Source organism: Neodiprion pinetum, chromosome 3 (genome assembly GCF_021155775.2).
Source record: "Neodiprion pinetum isolate iyNeoPine1 chromosome 3, iyNeoPine1.2, whole genome shotgun sequence".
NCBI lineage: Eukaryota > Metazoa > Arthropoda > Insecta > Hymenoptera > Diprionidae > Neodiprion > Neodiprion pinetum.
Window position 1 is genome coordinate 20,182,588 of NC_060234.1, and position 17,590 is coordinate 20,200,177.

General features: G+C 38.2%; 2 protein-coding genes and 1 long non-coding RNA gene across 14 annotated transcripts in view; 1 reads left to right on the forward strand and 2 right to left on the reverse strand.

The window, feature by feature from the left end:
• LOC124214016 (protein expanded) overlaps positions 1-17,590 on the forward strand; it is a 143,997-nt gene that overhangs the window by 102,112 nt on the left and 24,295 nt on the right. For all 4 annotated transcript variants that reach the window (XM_069134215.1, XM_046615954.2, XM_046615956.2 and 1 more), the window contains one exon: positions 10,636-10,715. In XM_069134215.1, the coding sequence (XP_068990316.1) occupies positions 10,636-10,715 (80 nt within the window). The remainder of the gene's footprint in view (positions 1-10,635; positions 10,716-17,590) is intronic.
• The window catches only part of LOC124214018 (putative sodium-dependent multivitamin transporter), a 68,006-nt gene that overhangs the window by 39,696 nt on the left and 10,720 nt on the right, over positions 1-17,590 (reverse strand). The gene's annotated exons all lie outside the window — the stretch shown is intronic.
• Positions 14,477-17,008, reverse strand: LOC138190551 (uncharacterized). Its single transcript, XR_011176585.1, has 3 exons — positions 16,199-17,008; positions 15,843-16,094; positions 14,477-15,753 (listed from the first exon to the last, which is right to left on the reverse strand). It is a non-coding gene; the product is annotated as an uncharacterized lncRNA (long non-coding RNA).

Consider the following 17,590-nt stretch of genomic DNA (forward strand, 5'->3'; position numbering starts at 1 on the left):
GTGAGCGGATGTGCTGCGTCGACTACCACGTGGTCACGTCGCCTCGTTACGTGTGCCGCTGGCTCCTTGGACGAGAAACGGTGCGGGCTGGATGGAATCGAAGTCCGGAGAGAAGAGAAGGAAAATTATGACCAGATTTTTGGGGGAAGGTTGAAAGATTTCTGAACAATAGTAGTGAAGTTCGAAAACATCGGATGAAACAAACGGAGAAGTAAAACGGGAGACGGCACGGGCATCGCAAGGAACCGCTGCAACCGCGACGGTTGAGAGAGAATGGAAAAAGGCAAAAACTTAGCCAGACGCGCGAGACAAAATCTCAACCGGCCGAGGTCTTCTGAGGTCCTTTCAAGGTCCCTCCCTCGTCACCGGGACAAAATAATTTTACTCTAACAATCTCGACGCTCTTATACAACCAGACACTCGGACCTTGCCGTGATCCTTTCTTTCAGCCTCTATATCTACATGCCGAACCCTTTCTTTTAAGGGCGTTAGGAAATAACTACAACGAGTTTTTCTCTGGAATTCAACACGTTGACACGCCCCTCAATCTTTGCCCAGAGATATGTATGGTAATCCGAGTATTGAAAATATTATTCTTATTTCGTCCCGCTTGCGCGAGTTTTGTAGTTTTCATCACTTATATCTGTCTACCTGAGGTCCCCCAATTTTGGCGGGGACTTCTTATAAGCGATTGCGTTCAATCATACGTGTTTAGACACCGAATTCATATACGTAACAGTGATTCTCTTATGACGAGGAATGACGATAATCATCGACACGATCACACACGTACGATTTTCGATCTCTCCAGGTAGTAATGGGGAAACGTTCCGGCAACGAATTTCTTGGAATCCTATTCCCCTAACCGCCCTGACACTCTCTCATAACGAGGTAGCACTGTAATAAGAAGTTTACTTTGGTTTCAAGTTCTTTATGAATTGTTTTTATTCCCTTAAAAATTTTATGAACACGAATTTCACTGTTTTTATTATGTACTTATAGGTATATAATACGTGTACTTTGGCATCTGTGACTTCACATGGGTACCTTTATCAAGTCTGTTGATAATTTGCTTTAATTTGCTTTCTCTCTAACAAGAGGAGAATACTCATGATCAAGTTATTCTTCCCTAAGATACTAAAATATACGGTAAATAAAATGAAAAAACTATGAAAATTTTCTATTGTCATGGTTTTGAAATTTTTTTAAATTCATTGCGTGTAAGATCATTCAGCATGGTGTCGGTAGGTGCAAATGTGTGCTCTCCACAGGGCGTGGCAATGGTTGAAATTTTGATACACACTCCACAATCCGTGTAGTGTGTGGTATTCCAGTGATTCGGGCTCTGTTTAAATTTTTGAAATTATCCGTAACATTCAACGTTCTTGAAAATCATGATTTAAGAAGGAACCACAACTTTACTAGAGATAATGTAAAGGTTTTCAAAATATTCTTAACTTTTGTTAATTTTAATAAGAATAAATCGATGTTAAAGATTCACGAATTTCAGGAAGTTTGTTTATGAGTTAATTCAATTTAAAACTCACTGAGCCGCAGTCTAAGAAGCTCCCCATTGAAGAATCACATATCATTTTAAAAGTTTGATAACTTCGACACAAGCTTCTTGAACCCTTTGAAAATTTTGTAATAATTTGGTAATACTCGTTATACTTGTCGCGATTTTCTCGACGACTCTGAATTTGTTAGTAATGTCTTTCATCAGGTAATTATTCATGTTGTTAAATTGATTGTTTTGACTGAAAAATGTCAACTCCTTGGTCGGAGACATCTTCCAGCATGCTTGGATTCATTGAGACATAAGAGCAAACGTATTTCACGAGTGATGAACTTTCTTAACGTTGTTTTGCAGAGCATCTGTCTATCAGAGAAGTCTTAGAAGCTGGAAAACAAGATTTTTTCATCTAGAAATATGTAGATCAATTACCACTGACCATTATTTGAATTTAGGAATGCTTATAATATGGTAGCCATGCACCGAATGAAAACGTGTAGAAATTTCAAATCGACATTGTAGGTTAACTTGTGGGTGTCTCGAAAAAATCACAATCTCTCTTTTAAACTCAGACAATGTCAAAAAATTTGACATGTCATCGACGTTACTTTTGCAATAGGGTAACCGAAATATTAAACCGCCGACTTTACGTGATCGTAACATATCCAACTGACTCGTTACTTAAAAAAAAAAATCTAACATTCAACTATATACAAAGTCAAAGAAGCTCAGAATAATCCGGTCACATTTTCTTTCTCTCGTTCGAAAACGAAAAAATCTGACCTAATTTTTTCACGCCAAATACCCAATTGCTCCATTCGTACCGCCACAAAACCCATTTTAATCGTATTCCTAAAACTAAAATATTTTTCGGTTATGACCAATAGCGAAAATAGTACAGTAAGTACGAACAAAAATAACGTGTTGTACGAGGCATACGCGCACTTATCCTGTCCTTTCCTATTTTATCCTATCCTATCCTATCCCATCCTATCCTGTCCCACACCTACGGACCTACGGAGGTATAAGGCAGGTAAGCGAGTTACAGGCACGCACCTGTGTGCGTCCGGAGGAACCTACGTGAAGGAGCGGCAGCCTGAGGGACGGGGGGTCGCGGGGTTCGCAGCCTGCGGGCAACATTCCCGGGTAATGGTTGGGTTCTACCTCGGGTAACACAGGTGCTTCCCGCCGCGGACGAAACGGGCGGACGCGTAATTCTGGGTTGAAATAGTAACGGAGTCGAAACGCGCGCGCGAGCGATCAAGTCTCTTATACCGGGACAGTCTCACGAGACTTGAAAATCAACCGCGCATGCGCAAAATAATTCAATCTTGTTGGTCGGTGAAATATTCCCGCAGCGATATTTTTTTCCGCGATACAGGGGAGCCAACGTACGCAAAATATGTACGTTTGAATTTTCAACGAGCATAAGCATTAAATTCCGACCGTTCTTCGAAGAATCAACTTTCCGACCCGGTAACAAATGCTTCGAAAAAACTTTCCGAGTCACTGTCTCGATTATTTGAGATTCTAACCTAAAAAATTCGTATCAACTGCATCGCCGCCAGACACAGTTTGACAGCTGAAAACTCGGGATGGCCAGCCTGTACGCACGCGCAGTTGATTTTCATGTTTTAAGAGATTGTCCCTGTACGAGATATTTGGGCGGCATCGCATTCTGAAACGGTGATGGGCGATATCATCATTCGTCAATCATAAATTACAAATAGCAAATATAATTAGTCCATGGCACTTGGCAGTCAAATGTAGATTGAAAATCGTATTCTTTAATTTGAAAAAAAAATAAAATTCGAATTATATTTATATTTTGTGATCAGGATAAGGTAGAATACAAGTCATATTTTTATTTATATGTGAACATATTTCGTTCGTACAATAATACTCACATACGTTCCTAAGTGTTCGTAAATTTCTGTAAATATCCGCGTACTTGCAAGAAACTTTATGTTCAATGCAGTGATCGATTATGTTCAAAATTTGCAGCCGGATCGAATGAAGATATTGATTATATTTGAAAATTTTTATCAACCTGAATGCAGATTTAGTTTCTGGAAAAAATTGTAGTTAAATCAAAATCTATTACCGATTACAAACGTAATTTGTATTGTTTGTTTCATTTTAAATACAATATATGTATAAATTACGCCTGAATTACAAAATATAAATGTAATTTGCCATTCAAATGTCATTAATTACAAACTGTAATTACGGGTGGCTTCCAGTACTGCTTTGAACTTGTTTTACAGTTTTATTACAATTGTATCGTTTATCCCTGATATTCAGATGAGTTTTCAATCGGATAGAATCGCACTATACGTCGAATCAGATATCCAGTGCTAGATTTTTTTCTTAAATGAGCACTGCTTCAGTTATTACTAAGAATAGAAATTAATAAGATAGAAATGACAACGCGGTAAGTGAATACGGAATAGGGATATTATTGAAAAAGTTTCACTTCTGTACTCGCAACGAAATCTAACTACAGTTTTTGCATGCTTATGACATCATAAAATAATAGTAGGCAACGATTTATAATGGAGAATTATATTTATAAGGCATTTGCAATATCAGCGAATATTCGTTCTTCTTTTTCACTTGCTACAGTTTTACAATTTACAAGGTTGAAATATGTAAAACTTTCAATTTCTAAAAAAAGAATTCTCCTAGGCAAATATATTCAGAACATCCCCAAACATTATCTAACATTTGGATTCGTTTATTTATTGTAAATCTGAGGTCTATACGCATTCAAAAAGATATGATCAAAACTTTCCGGTGATCCATTCATTCGGTTATTAATGTGGCTATTTATTCACTTAATATTGTAATTATTAGGAAAATGAAAATGTTACTAGTGCAGGTGATAAAATCCAATCAAAAAAAAGTTATGAAAGTGGTAACACCCATAATGCGTAGTTGAAGTAAAATCAAATACTACCACCAAAAATCTCTGCTTTAAAATTTTCATTCCAGAAAAGAGAAGGAGCAAATACAAAAACCAGATGCCTGAAATTATTATCAAATGCAGAAAAAGCTCTCTTATTACCATTTCTTCACAGTAATATTACCAAAATAAATGCAGCTTAGCTGCAACTGGTCTGAATTGTTTAATTTAAATTGAATTATTGGCTAATTTAAACTAGGCACAATAAATTTGAAAATCTGATTCAACATCACATTGAAAACAAGTGGATAATTTTCAACGTAAAAAAACGAATCATCCCCTTTTTTTTATTTATTCGATACTTATTACCACGACTTCTTTTTTGTCCTCATTATTTTTTTCACTCAATTCCAAGAACACAGCATTCCGTGTATAAAAATTCAACACACTGTAATTTCTGTATCAGTATCGGAGCCATATTATACATCTAAGAAATATAAGTCAATCTATGTATAACCAAGTATAACAAGGGTGTGAAAGCGAATGTTGACAGAACCTAGTCAAGGGTGAAAAAACCGTGTGGAGAATAGCGTACCTTGATTTCGTTTCTACCTCTCGCTACCGCGCGAGCAAACATCCCATAATATTTTCTGTACTTGTACGCTGTTTACAGACACGGTTAAAGCAAACGAACGTCGTCTGTTGTGAAATATTTCGTTGATTCAAATTAACCGATTGTGTAGCAGGACTTGTGGGTGGTTGTAGTTCACGCGTTTATATTTGTCGAGTAACTACGTTATAATATAAAGTCGCCCTGCGACAAAACGAAAGTCAAATTATTCACGGTTATTACACGTATGTATAGTATTTATTGTACTGTTTCAGATAAAGGCAATTTCTATTTGATTTTTTATTTTGCTCGAATACGGTGGATTAGTTTTTGCTCCATTGAAAACCCTCTTGAAGTACAGAACTTTCAACTCGAGTCTAAGAGGTACGTCATTCCATTAAATCCCGTTGAAAAAATGTGTAAAATATAACACGCTTTTCCAGTTTCTTTGCGAAGTTTTCTAAAATCATCGTGCAATACGGTTTGTCATTTGGACCGACATCGTTCTAATATAAATAAAAACATACTTGTTTTGGTCGACCTCAGAAGGCTGGCTGGTCCGCCATTTTTCTAAGATGCGGTTTTTGGCTGCTCAAACATAAATAACGAAGAATTACTATTTTAGAAAACGATCAATTAGCTAGCCGGCGATATCTAAACAGAGAAGTTCTCTAAATGACCCGACTCAGATGATTCATTTAGAATCTATTTACAAATCGAAATTAGTTAAACCATACTCTTTTTTTTTTTAACTCAAAATAATGATTCTATCATACAACCTCTTTGAAGCTATTACCACAATGGTTGGGTCATCGTAATTGAAATTTGCTACATCCCCATTTTTCGTAGGTTGAGCAAACGTTGCTTTAGCTAAATTCAATTCGATTAACCTCACAATCAATTTGCGCCATCCTATTTCGAATTAAAGAGTCATGTCCTTCCTTCTTTCTCAATTAGAAATAAAAGAAGACCGTTAAAGTTTCACCGCCGATGATGAAATTTTTACTCCATACTTTTCTTTGATTTTTTTCACCTGCTCCCTTTCCCTGTCGCCTTATAAAAGTCCGATAATCTTGATCTCGGTATTCGTGGGGTCTTAATAGAATGGAATCAATTCAAACCCTGGTAGCTATCCGCCGCCGCTGCGGTGTACAAATAGCTTCCAAATTGGCTATTCTTCTTTTCTAGTGCTAGCTGACGGTAGGATCGGGCAGCTGGCAGATAGGAGGATGCCCGAATTCACCCTCTCCTTGGAAGAGGCTGAGGCGATGGACCCGCGTCTGTCTCTCTCAGTCTCCTCTCTTCTCGGGCTCAACCTGCTCAGATACCTTCGTCCCTTCCTCATCCCTTCCCTCTAAGGAATGCGGTCCGCCGCGCCGTCAACTTAGACATTCGACGCCGTAGATCTACCTGCCGATCGAAATGTATGCGCCAAATCCATTTCGCACTTATTCCTTGTCTCGTAGTTAATACGTCATTCTCCCTCGATAACACGCCATTTTGTCTTTAGAAATTGAGAAGAAGCGGTGTAACGTCGCACGGTGAAAATAGTATACTAAAAATGCACGTATCATACTGTAATCAGATGGGTTTGTCGTTGCGGTAAGTGGATTAATGTTATACTGTATGTACGTGGAACATGCGATACAGTTTTAGAACGAACAGTGTTTGAGAATTGGAAGAATCGTTGTACGGGCATAGAAAATCCATCTGTTACCATGCCTTATCCGAATGTTCGGTGTATAATATTCTTCTTGTAACTTTACCGCACATTGATGAGGATATTAACGAGTTTGAATCCTTTGGATTTTGAGGTAGACGATGCTACTTATTTCAAGAGTGGTACATCATCTTTGTTCTTTGACACGTTGAATTCATTTTCCTAACGGAAAGTATATCGTAAATTTCATAATACTTTTCACAGCTCTTCAGAATAGGCGTTCAAGTTTCCCAGTGACCAAATACGAGGTGTTCTCAATTTCCTTGGGCCACTTGTCTCCACCAAAACCAATGGTCATCAGCAATTTACAACGTTCACATAATTGTGACTGATGTAACCGTATTAATCAAATATTGCTGTCCTCTAGGCAGTTGGTATACTGAACGTAATCCAGCGTCGATTAAACTAGCATAACCCACTGTCTGGATAAGATCCATTAAGGAAAGTTGAAGAATAAGTTGCACCTTCGGGCCTGACAATTCACGTCAGTTATATTGGTGACGTGTACAATCTGTGATTTGTATAAGGAACGATGTTCGCCTTCCCTCCCTTCCCATCCGTCAGGCTTAAATTATATCTTGACAGGTGAATTTAATATGGTCTAATGAATGTAAACTCAATTTGTCTAGCGTCGATAGCTCCGTTTAATTCATCATGTTCTGTCGTCTGGTGGTAAACTGGTATCTTCGTCGTGTGTCCAATTCGACGATAGTGTCGTCTGGCCGCTGAGTAGACACCTCAATTATCTCTATTGTCAACGCTAATCTTTACCGCCCGTTTTCATTTAATTCTCCAGGAGACTACAGTGCTCCCAAGTTCCATTCCTCATATACCTGTTGTTCATTCATTTATTCCTGTTTTTCAGCATTTTAAAAAGTAAATTTTATTTTACCACGTTGGCACACGATCGATGTGTCCCTTCCGAGAAATTCAAGACCAAAGGCCTGAATACTAAAGAGTGCTCACGACAAATGCCGATTGATCTTATGGCTGCAACCACCTGCGGAAATCCGTTCTGCATTTTTTCTAGGTGCAATGGATCTAATCATATATATGGACCCTCGAGTTGTTCATCAAAAAACGACAAGCTTGTGAGAGAAAATATTACAACTCAAGGTCGGATGGTCACAATGACTCATTGTTAGTTCGACAGCTTGATTTCAACCGTCGACAAGAATATACTGAATTCCTACAGTCTCAAGCCTGCCTATTCATGAGCTCCCTTGGTAAAGGAGGTTCTAATTTCGTTCAATTCATACTCGAGCTGCTCCGAGTCTCGCACTGTTTAGGAGACTGCAATGCCTACAATTACGGCGAGTCAGACCGTCGATCCGATCGATTCCCTGTATGGTAACGCCCAGTTCCAGTTCAGAACACGTCGCCTTGTCGTACGTGTCGTAGGGTTTGCCCAAGTAGGACTCGTGTGGGCAGGACAGGTTTTAGGCCCTCTCATTCAAGAGCTGCAGGAACCCTCGGGCGCACGCGCGCGTCCACGTCTCTTTCATTGTTTCTTGGTCATTTAGGGGTATCGGTATTTGGGCCCATCAGTCGGGCGTGCAAAAAGTCGAGTACACGAAGAATGAAGGGCACTGTACATCCCGCTGCCGTGCCGGTTGCTTAAACCCGAGACCAGTCTCTCCCCCATCTCGACTCCGATCCTCTCGTATCGGACGGGGAACGAAGGCAATTCGAAAGAACCTCCAGAAACAGTCGGTGCTCGGTGATCCGGCGCACGTGAATGTCTTGGATTTAAGCGAACCTTAACGTCTGGTCTCAGTGTCTAAAAATAGATTCCATCATTCCATACGCCCTGCCGACGAGGTACTCATTCCGAAGCTTGATTGTCTACGGTGAAATGTCTTCTTTCATCGAGGGGCTGTCCGCCTGGAAATCACTTGGAAATCGTCCGTCAATGATTCCTAATATTCATAAGTAGCTTGACTTCCACTGGTTTCCAAACGATTCCTAATTGTTGAAAGGTATCATTGATTTTCAAGTAATTCACCATATTGAGAGGTTGCTGGACGTTCACTAATTTTCAAGTCATTCCTAAACGTTCAAGGTCGTTCGACGTTTTACCGATTTTAATTATGCAGTGTAAACCTACTCTCCTTTATAAAGCTATGTTGGTTTAATTCGGTTGAACAGATACGCTTTGTTTGATTAAAATTTTATGGAAAACTTTTCCGGTGATCCTCTTATCATTTATATTTGACCAACTATCACTTTGTTATCAGGCCCTCCTGCGCAACAGTTATGCGGCGTTACTAAAAAGTTGTCATTCTTGATTTGCACATCACTATCGTAAATTGATAATGAAACATACCGTAAATTACATACTCATTTGTGTGCACTGCCTTGAACGGGGTGTATTTTTGATCTCAAATAACGACGCTAAATCCAACCTAACCTAACCTTTTTGCCACAGACGACATCGAGTGGGCAATGGAACAGCTTCCGAGACGGACTGTGAAATTTTTGTACTTTTTTGTGCGATCATAGGTATGTACCTCTACGGGGGCTCAGTTCGCCTGAAACTTAATGTACAAGTATTGTAACGAGGTGGCGCGTTCCGTTCATTCTTGAGTAAAGACGGCGCCGCCGTAGAACGAACTCGGGGAATTCTGAATCAGCGAACGAACCCGCAGTCATAACAATTTGTGGGAAATGCAGGCTCCTCCGGTATTTCTTGATTGTGCCGCAGCAATTTTTCAATTAAAGGTTATTTAATGGAAGCGTTTAGCATTTCATATTGGGTACTGGGCTTTGAGAGTGAAAGGCCTCCTCCTCGTACCCTTAGCTCAGCTCTGCACCGACTCTGCTAGCACACTTTTTCTTCACTTCTCACTCGCCAGCCAATCGGTGGTACGTACATCGGAAATTAATAACCGCAAGCAACTGTTTCCGGTACCACAGACAACGATTAATTTTTCCAGTAAACATGTACACTTGGGGACAATGAATCTGAGACGGCTTATTTTTTACACTGGATAGTTATGTTGGCAACACTGAGAAACCTACAGCGCCATAGCAGGCCGAGCGCGAAACAAACTCAATGTCAACAAACATAACATAACCCATGACCGTCGAATCTAACCTTAGAACACGTGTCAGTCTAACAAGTAATCTCCGCGGTTTTTCTAAGGTTAGATCCGACTGTCATGGGTTATGTTAAATTTATTGAGGTTGAGTTTCTTTCGCGCTCGGCCGATTATGGCGCTGTAGGTTTCTCTGCGTAGCCAACGTAACTGTCTAGTGTAAAAAATTAGCCGTCTCCGATTCATTGTCCCCAAGTGTACGATGCCTGTATGTATACGATATACATAGAGAGTGATTATCTATCCACAGAATAGTCCGTCGTCTGTTTTAGTTTAATGCGCATGCGCTAAAATTCGAGAGCACTACGTATGTAACCTCAAAAATGATGACAGCTGTCGATGTTGAACGCAACTGCCAGTGACAATTGTCAAAATTTTTTAGGTTACGTCCATGACGGTTGGTCATCCTGGCGAACAACTGCTCTTTGATTGTAGCGCATGCGCATTAAACCATAGCAGATGACAGACGATTCTGTAGATAGATAATCACTCTATGAGTACAGTGAAACTTCTCAATAGCGGACTTTTTCGGAACTAAAAATATTGTGCGTTATTGAAGAGTGTCCGCTATTCGGAACAATATTAACGTGTGAATTGTGCTTCAGGAGATTACTAAGATTGTCCGTTGTAAAGAGGAATCCGTTGTTGGGAGGTGTTTGTTAAGAAAAGTTTCACTGTATATTTACTTCGATACATACTGCGTGTATTCGTAAATAATCATACAGGCGCTGTTTGAAAACTGATGGAAATTTCGTTTCTCTTATACTTTGCTTTCGTGGTATGTTGTAGACGGCGAGTATCTCTTCGTGGACCCTGAAAGTAAGCTGAGCAAATACGCACCCAAAAATTGGCGAAGTTCTCATACATACGTGAGTATATTTTCATTATTTAACTTGACAATTTTCAGCGAATGCACCTGTAACTAGCGTGCAATCCTCATGCAATTTCGAGTCGGCTAATTAACTATTTTTTAATCCTTTTCGACGAATTAACTATAATTTTACGTTATCTTAAGGAGATGTCGGTACGCCGACGAAGTGAGCAAACCTTTTTTTACAGTATCCATTCGACAGTTTTAACCTGCGAATAAGAATCCTACGATTTTGTGACTTAATTGATATAGCGGCATCAAATCAGGTTTGATATGTTTAATCAGATTCTATGCACAGTTATCGTGACTATTTTGTTTTCATCAATCTTTGATTTTCATGTTTCACTTTCATTTCAATGTCAAAAATATGACCGGTTCCTTGTTACTGACATGTTTCAAAACGAACAGTATAAGAACATGTTTTGTTTCCAAACAACGCGATAGAACTAGGGAAAAAAAAAATGCTAGAAAAATAGGGAAAAGAGATATGAATATTCGGAAGCCCAAAGTGAAAAAATTGAAAGTACGGGCCCGTTAAAATTAGCATTTCTTCTTACGGGTGCAATGGCTGCCCGTCAGCCCGTTAAAAAAAAGCCCCTCCTCGGCATCCGCGATCCCTGTTTTACGTCCACTTAACTCGGTAGCATCCATGCTCTCCTACAGCATCCTCGTCGACTCTGGAGGCAGATACACTGCATCGTGGCATCAACCAGCAACACATTCATACTGGCTATCTCCGAATCTGCCCTGCATCAGCCAGCGAGCCAGCCAGGCACTAATGATGGCCCACCAATAACCAATAAATACTCGCTCGGTAACACAGGCTACCGCGCTACGTTCTTATCTCGTTGAAACATCTTCACCCAAGATTTTCCCCCACAGTATTCTAATAAAGTACCATCGCTACGCTTCTCACCTTCGCTCGCTCCTCCAGTCTTCATTATTATTTATTTATTTTTGTCTTTTTGTTTTTTTTTTTTTTTTTTTTTATCACGTACTCATTTGTGGTACTGTATTTGTCGGTATTGCTGCTGGACGCTCGACGGCTATGTTTGATTTGTTTATAGGTATGTGTGGGACAAATCAACCTCCGTAGATTAGTTACGGTTTCCTGTCTACCTGCTTAATGTGCAACAAAACAGGCATTGATCACACGAAGCTCAGCCTCTTGGACGGAAATGATGCAAAAATTGATGAGAAACTTTTTATCGTAATTACATAATGGTGTTAGTTCATACCGTCATTTGTATCGGTATTTTTTTTTTTTTTTATTTACTCCTAGAATCGTCATAATTTACAGAAGATAAACTTATTATTGTTACTCAAAATTTTATTCAGTTGTTAATCAGGTTCTGATCCAGACAATGTGGATTTTTCCGTGAAAAATGATGTTAACTTTTTCAAATTGTAAACATAACGATGGGTCTATATTGAAAATTCATCGATTCAAAATTTTTTTCACTGCCACGGGAACTGTTTTAATACACAATGTAACTAGATCAGCTTAAATGAGACTTTCCGAGTTTTTGTTTTATCACGTTTCTGTTTTCATCATACATCCTTAATCAACTTCTACGGTTGGGATCGTTGATGAAAGGCATGACGAAAGAAGGAAAGTAGTCTTATAATTTGAATAACTCTTGTGAAATTCAGTAGCGATAATCATCGAGTACCGGAAGAATATTCGCATGAATCCGTCAGAGGCCATCAAATTGACTCGAATCGAAACGGTGTAACGATCGTAACAGATTAGTACAAGTAATTATCACGCTGTCTCTGTTCATATATCATGATTTTTATAATCTTCGAGGAGCAATTTGATTCTTGAGTTAAATAAAACACGGCCCAGGCGTAACGGACGTTCGTTATAACTGGCCCACCGATAGCAGAGGCTAGACCGAGTCGTTGGAAGTTACGATGCTTTAATCTTCAGCTACCGAATTTCCGGCGGCCTCGTCCTGGCCAGCATGCAGGAATCAGCCTCCGGTTTGTGGGCCACACCGTCAGTGTATTCCCTGTTCGTTACACAGAGTCGGGCGCGTTCTACGCCGAGCGATCTTAGCTGGCTGCCTCAGGAGATGATGAATCGGGCACTTTAATCCTTGCCTTCGGAGTAGAGGATCTAATTTATGGTAATGAAAGATCAAGACGTACTTTTGAGTGGGTAGCAAAATGCCTCTTGGCGCAGCAACAACCTGACTGGTACTGCACTGACTGCGCTATGGTGTTTCGTTTGGAAAGGATATATTTTTTTTTTTCTTTCTCTCACTACCACTTGAAAAACTTGTTAATAACATGGCAGAAAAAAATACTCGCAGAAGGATACCTCTCAACGTAAAATTTTAAATGGTGGACCACGGCGTACTTCCTTTTACCATTTAAATAACATTTGGTGAACGGTAATATTTCAAACAAACTTTCGCCATTCAGCCGCGTTTTTCATGGTTTGTAAAATTCAATCGCGGATGTATTTTTCAATGAATTCAGTGCCGTTTGAATCTTTCCCACAAGGTCAATCAATAGCTTAGCCACTGAAGAGGTTTCGAGATGAACTTTTACATAAAATTGATTTTCAACAGTCATAACTTGTGGAGAACCGTTGAAGCTACAGACTTTGCTCTCAAGACATTTTTATTATAAAAAATTATAATCCTCTACAAACTTGTCGTTTGAATATTGATTTCAACCTGAATAATTCAGCCACTGAAGACGTTTAGAGATAAATTTTGACACGACATTTACTGCTTTGAAATTTTTGAACTTCTTAAGCTACGGATTTTGCTGAATTATTAAGACTTTATCAGAGAATCTTAGACTCTGTAAAATGCTTTCAGGATCAAGTCAAAACGATATGTTTTCACGTTATTCGAATGGAAAAACTTCCAATTCACAAAGCAACCTTCAAAATTGGATTCCAGAATATCCTTCGGTTAGGATTTCTTCTTTTTTTTTGTCGTATAAAAAAAAAAAAAAAAATCACTATGACTGGAAACCCCGCATCACAACAACTTTGGATTTTCTGTTACGGCTGGTACAGTTTCGGATTCCGGAATTCGGCTTAAACGGGAATCGAATTTAACGAGGCACAGGCGGCGGTTCATTTTACACCTGGATTTTACTGTGCGCAAACGGAGTCCAGGCTCGGTCCACCGTGTTTACGGTGTACAGTCAATAACTTTTATCCCGCCGCGCCGCCTGTTCCACCATCCTTGTATTCCAACTGTATACCCATTCCATTAGGTCCTCTCATTTCTTTTTACGACAGTATCCAATGTGAAGAATCCTCCCATACAGTCTCTGTAACACATCCTAAACGCAACACTACATATACCCGAGTTCACTACAATTATCCTTCGGCTCCTCGATCGTAAATTACTTTGGGTTATTTTTTAGTTTACCTTTCTGTGATTGGGAACTTCGCGTGTTCTCTGACTTCTGCCATTTTTGAGGAGTTTCAGTGTCTACCGTGTACCTAGCGACAATTTATTTGAAATTAATCTTTTCGTGGCATCGCTTCTGAGTTACAAGTCTAGGTAAGTCAAACGTTCTTGAGGGTTCGACTTTTTTCAAATTCTAGAAAAATTCTCGTATATTTCACTTCAAGATTGTTCCTACCAGGCAACAATTCTTATTTACTTGAAAAATCTTGTTATTCAGAAACATTATTAAAGTTTTATAAAATCTTTTATTAAGATAAAAACTTTGTATATTCTCTATTTCGATTAATTTGCAATAAATCTTCTGATGGATTTCATCATCTATTTATTCACTTTCTTACAGTACATCGGTAGTTAACGATTAGAATTATTTTAGCTCATACCACTTCAATATTATGGAAAAGTTCTAAAAAACTAGTTCCACCTTCTACATAACTTTGACGTGGTTTCAAGAGTGGAAAGTGTTTTAGAACTTTTTCGACGTTTTCAAAACATTGAACACGGATTATTATTTACTTTTTTTTTTAAATTTTTTAAGTGCTCAAAAAATAGGTAAAATAAAAACAATTTCTTCATATTTCTAATCGTAAAGTAATCGCACCAAACAATGAAGTAGAAAATAATTATCTTTAAAAATTTTTTTTGTCCGTCAGAATTACACAGAATAATAACCAATACGAAAGTTTTTTCGTTTTCTTGCTTATAATACTGCCAAAAGAGAAGGTTCAATCATTTTGGCATTTTTTTTTTTTTTTTTTTTAGACATCGTATTGAATACGATCTTCTCATAATTTTTAGTTGTGTTTACTATTATACAGTTTTCAAGTTTACTTCCATTTTTGATCGCGCTGAAAAATATAGTTCTGGCTACTGAATGAAAATGACTTTTGTAACTGTAATCAAAAAATCTAGTATACGCGTAACTATTCTTCTCGATTATTTTTACTCGTACTATATTTTCTTGTCCATTATCCATTTTTTTAATGCCATTTTTGCTTGAAAAAATATAGTCAACCAAACAGATTCAATATAGCACTAGATAACTAGCCAAACTAGACAACTATAATCACACGAAATCGCTACTTGCACCACATTTTACTGGAACTTGCCAGCAATTGTAACAAATGAAATTTTCTCCCGCCTACTGAGAGCAAAGCTTTTATACCTTAATTCCTGACATTAGTGCCAAAGGCAACCTAATCTTGTACCTTTTTCTTAATTATTGTCCACATGCCTCTACCGTATTTTTCATGACTCTTTTATTACCTTGAATATTCTCATAGAAACTGTCCACCCCTCCTCCTCCTTTCGTTCGTTTTTATTTACTCATACATAGAACGCGTATACCTACATATATATATATATATATATAATCGTTATTTTACCCCGGGGTAATAGCAGTTTCGTTGATTTTAATGCCTATCTAACTCTGGTCCTCGGCATTCAGCTAGAAATACTTCCTCCGGTTATCTAGCCCGAGGCATTTGTGCTGTGCAGGCTGGCACGTCCGACTTCAGCCTCCTTTTGCTCAATCAAACTGAAATTAGTTTGCGGCTTTACACCGATATATTCAGCCGCTTGATCCACGAAGCCTCGATTCTGAGAAACGGGGTAATAAAATAAATAGTAATAAAGAAATAAATTAAAAAAAAAAAAAAAAAAACATTCTTTTGAAATTAAGCTCTCACGTATGAAATGTCTCGATGCAAACACCCCGGACCACATCGTTCCAATTCGCCACTTTTATATCACCAATTTTCTCCGAACACCTGCCGCTCGGTGCTACCGCAAAGCTTCACTCGTCGATTTCAGCGGGATCAATCATCTCAGTTCGTACATTTTCTAGGTATTTCTGATCCCGATGCGACCCTTCGGAGCGTAAACCGATCAGCGAGAAAGCAGAATCAACATATTACACATTCGCGCAATGATTCAGATTCCTGGAATTAATTTTCGACACGAATTTTTTCATTCCCGAAAGAGGTGCATACGCGAGGGACCATAATTTTGTTTATCATTATACCTTCAGTGATAATATACTTGCATTAGCCAATACCAGGAATCCTCCATGAAATCAGCCATTGCTCTTTCCATCCTACAGCTGATCATCAATACTTCTAACAGTTGGTCAAATTTATGTATTGCTTGTGAGTACGTTTTGTGTTGAAATGTTTTTTATTTATACCTCAACCATTTCGGAATTGCATTTTTTTTTTAGATACATCTACAGATCTATAAAAATATCTAGTTATCTAGAAAAAAAAAAAAAGTGTGTGTGTCAGCTCTGACGCACGACTGGAGCTTACTCCCTACGAACGACAATTATGATATATATCGAATAAAAAAAGAGGGTAAATGAACGCATCTTCCAAAATGATAAGAGAAACAAACACATATCTGTAATTATTCGAATTATTTATATTACTTCAAAAATTTCCAAATTTTGAGTGCATATCCGTAATGAGTAACCGCAAAAACCCCTGAGTACCAACTTTTGTTCCCGTCAAACGACTTTTTACATTTTCGGTCCGCCATATTGGATCCGCCATATTTAATTTTTAACTTTTGAGTGCGGATTCGTAATTAGCGACCCCGAAAACCCCCGAGTACCAACTTTCGCTCTCGTCAAACGAGTTTTTGCACGTTTGGTCCGCCATCTTGAATTTTCAAATTTTCAGTGCAGATTCGTAATCAGCGACCCTAAAAACCCTCGAGTACAAAATTCAAGTCGATAGCAAGTAAGGAAAAATGTGTGCCCGCCAAAGGTTAATATAAGTAATATAAAATATTATATAAATATAAAATATATTAAATAAATTAATCAAAAATAATAAAAACACTAAATAAAAGATCTAGCTGTTCGTAATTGAAATGTATATTATTCATAAATGTAAACGATAAGCTTATCAATCAACCGCAACCATTTGTTTTTCGAATTCCTCTTCATTATAATCTAAATCAATTTCTTCCATATTTTCAAATATTTTGACGTGATAACGTCACGTCTTATAAATTCATACGCAGGCACACAACACACACGTACAAACATACTTACACATTCAACTCTCAGACCGGAGGTAGTGAACTATACAGTGAAACTACGAAGCACCGCACAAAGAGGAGACCCCGAGTACAGGATACGCTGTGTAATGTATTTCATCTCATTCTTTTGCATGTTCAATATATATGTTTGTCTCTTTCTATAACGCCTCAAGTTTTCGTGTTACACTTGATTTTACTCCTCATATAATTTCCGTATCGGGCCCTATAACTCAAATCGTTTCTTAAGGAGTAAACTCCAAAAAAAAAAAATTGATTCGTAAAAAAGTTTTCTTACCTTTTATGAAGATTATTTTATATGAAATCTCACTTGACTGAAATATTTTTTATATTAATTACTTTTATTCAAGTATAATATAATGTTTTTGAACGCATA